General features: G+C 47.4%; 1 protein-coding gene across 1 annotated transcript; it reads right to left on the bottom strand.

Moving 5' to 3' along the window:
* Positions 1-550: 550 nt before the first annotated feature.
* LOC124038783 (variant surface antigen E-like) lies at positions 551-1252 on the bottom strand. The gene has a single exon (XM_046354848.1). The coding sequence runs from the start codon at positions 1250-1252 to the stop codon at positions 551-553; it is 702 nt and encodes a 233-aa protein (XP_046210804.1).
* Between the last annotated feature and the right edge of the window lie 318 nt (positions 1253-1570).

The following is a 1570-nucleotide window of genomic DNA, read 5'->3' as shown; positions in this document are numbered from 1 at the left end:
GAGAGGGAGGAGCAGTTAGACATGTTACCATCAGTGTGATGAGAGGAGGAGTAGTTAGACATGTTACCATCAGTGTGATGAGGGGAGGAGCATCTAGACATGTTAACATCAGTGTGATAAGTTGAGAGGGAGGAGCAGTTAGACATGTTACCATCAGTGTGATTAGGAGAGGAGCATCTAGACATGGTACCATCAGTGTGATGAGAGGAGGAGTAGTTAGACATGTTACCATCAGTGTGATGAGAGGAGGAGTAGTTAGACATGTTACCATCAGTGTGATAAGTTGAGAGGGGAGGAGTAGTTAGACATGTTACCATCAGTGTGATGAGAGGAGGAGTAGTTAGACATGTTACCATCAGTGTGATGAGGGGAGGAGTAGTTAGACATGTTACCATCAGTGTGATGAGAGGAGGAGTAGTTAGACATGTTACCATCAGTGTGATGAGAGGAGGAGTAGTTAGACATGTTACCATCAGTGTGATGAGAGGAGGAGTAGTTAGACATGTTACCATCAGTGTGATGAGAGGAGGAGTAGTTAGACATGTTACCATCAGTGTGATAAGTTGAGAGGGGAGGAGTAGTTAGACATGTTACCATCAGTGTGATAAGGGGAGGAGTAGTTAGACATGTTACCATCAGTGTGATGAGAGGAGGAGTAGTTAGACATGTTACCATCAGTGTGATGAGGGGAGGAGTAGTTAGACATGTTACCATCAGTGTGGTGAGGGGAGGAGTAGTTAGACATGTTACCATCAGTGTGATGAGGGGAGGAGTAGTTAGACATGTTACCATCAGTGTGGTGAGGGGAGGAATAGTTAGACATGTTACCATCAGTGTGGTGAGGGGAGGAGTAGTTAGACATGTTACCATCAGTGTGATGATGGGAGGAGTAGTTAGACATGTTACCATCAGTGTGATGAGGGGAGGAGTAGTTAGACATGTTACCATCAGTGTGGTGAGGGGAGGAGTAGTTAGACATGTTACCATCAGTGTGATGAGGGGAGGAGCAGCTAGACATGTTACCATCAGTGTGCTGAGGGGAGGAGTAGTTAGACATGTTACCATCAGTGTGATGAGGGGAGGAGTAGTTAGACATGTTACCATCAGTGTGATGAGGGGAGGAGTAGTTAGACATGTTACCATCAGTGTGATTAGGGGAGGAGCAGCTAGACATGTTACCATCAGTGTGCTGAGGGTAGGAGCAGCTAGACATGTTACCATCAGTGTGATGAGGGTAGGAGCAGCTAGACATGTTACCATCAGTGTGATGAATTGATAAGTATGGAAACAGAACCGACAGGTCACATCACATTGGCTGCTGTCTGTTTCTCACTTTCTTCTGAGGCATGGAGGGAACTTTCCAGGGAGTTCCCACTAGCTGTCCGCCCACCGTGAGGCATGGAGGGAACTTTCCAGGGAGTTCCCACTAGCTGTCCGCCCACCGTGAGGCATGGGCGGAGGAGGAGTAAAGGAGAGAGATGGGAGCCAGAGGAGTGGTTCATTGGCCTGTGAATTATTGCTCTGTGGGGTCAGATGGGTTCTACCTACCAGAGGTGACTGAAGGGAGAGA

Source organism: Oncorhynchus gorbuscha, linkage group LG06 (genome assembly GCF_021184085.1).
Source record: "Oncorhynchus gorbuscha isolate QuinsamMale2020 ecotype Even-year linkage group LG06, OgorEven_v1.0, whole genome shotgun sequence".
In the NCBI taxonomy this organism is placed as follows: Eukaryota; Metazoa; Chordata; class Actinopteri; order Salmoniformes; family Salmonidae; genus Oncorhynchus; species Oncorhynchus gorbuscha.
This window is presented reverse-complemented; position numbering and strand designations above follow the sequence as displayed.

Coding starts and splice junctions, on each gene's coding strand:
- LOC124038783 (XM_046354848.1), bottom strand. CDS start 1,252: ATGTCTAGCTGCTCCTACCCTCATCACACTGATGGTAACATGTCTAGC.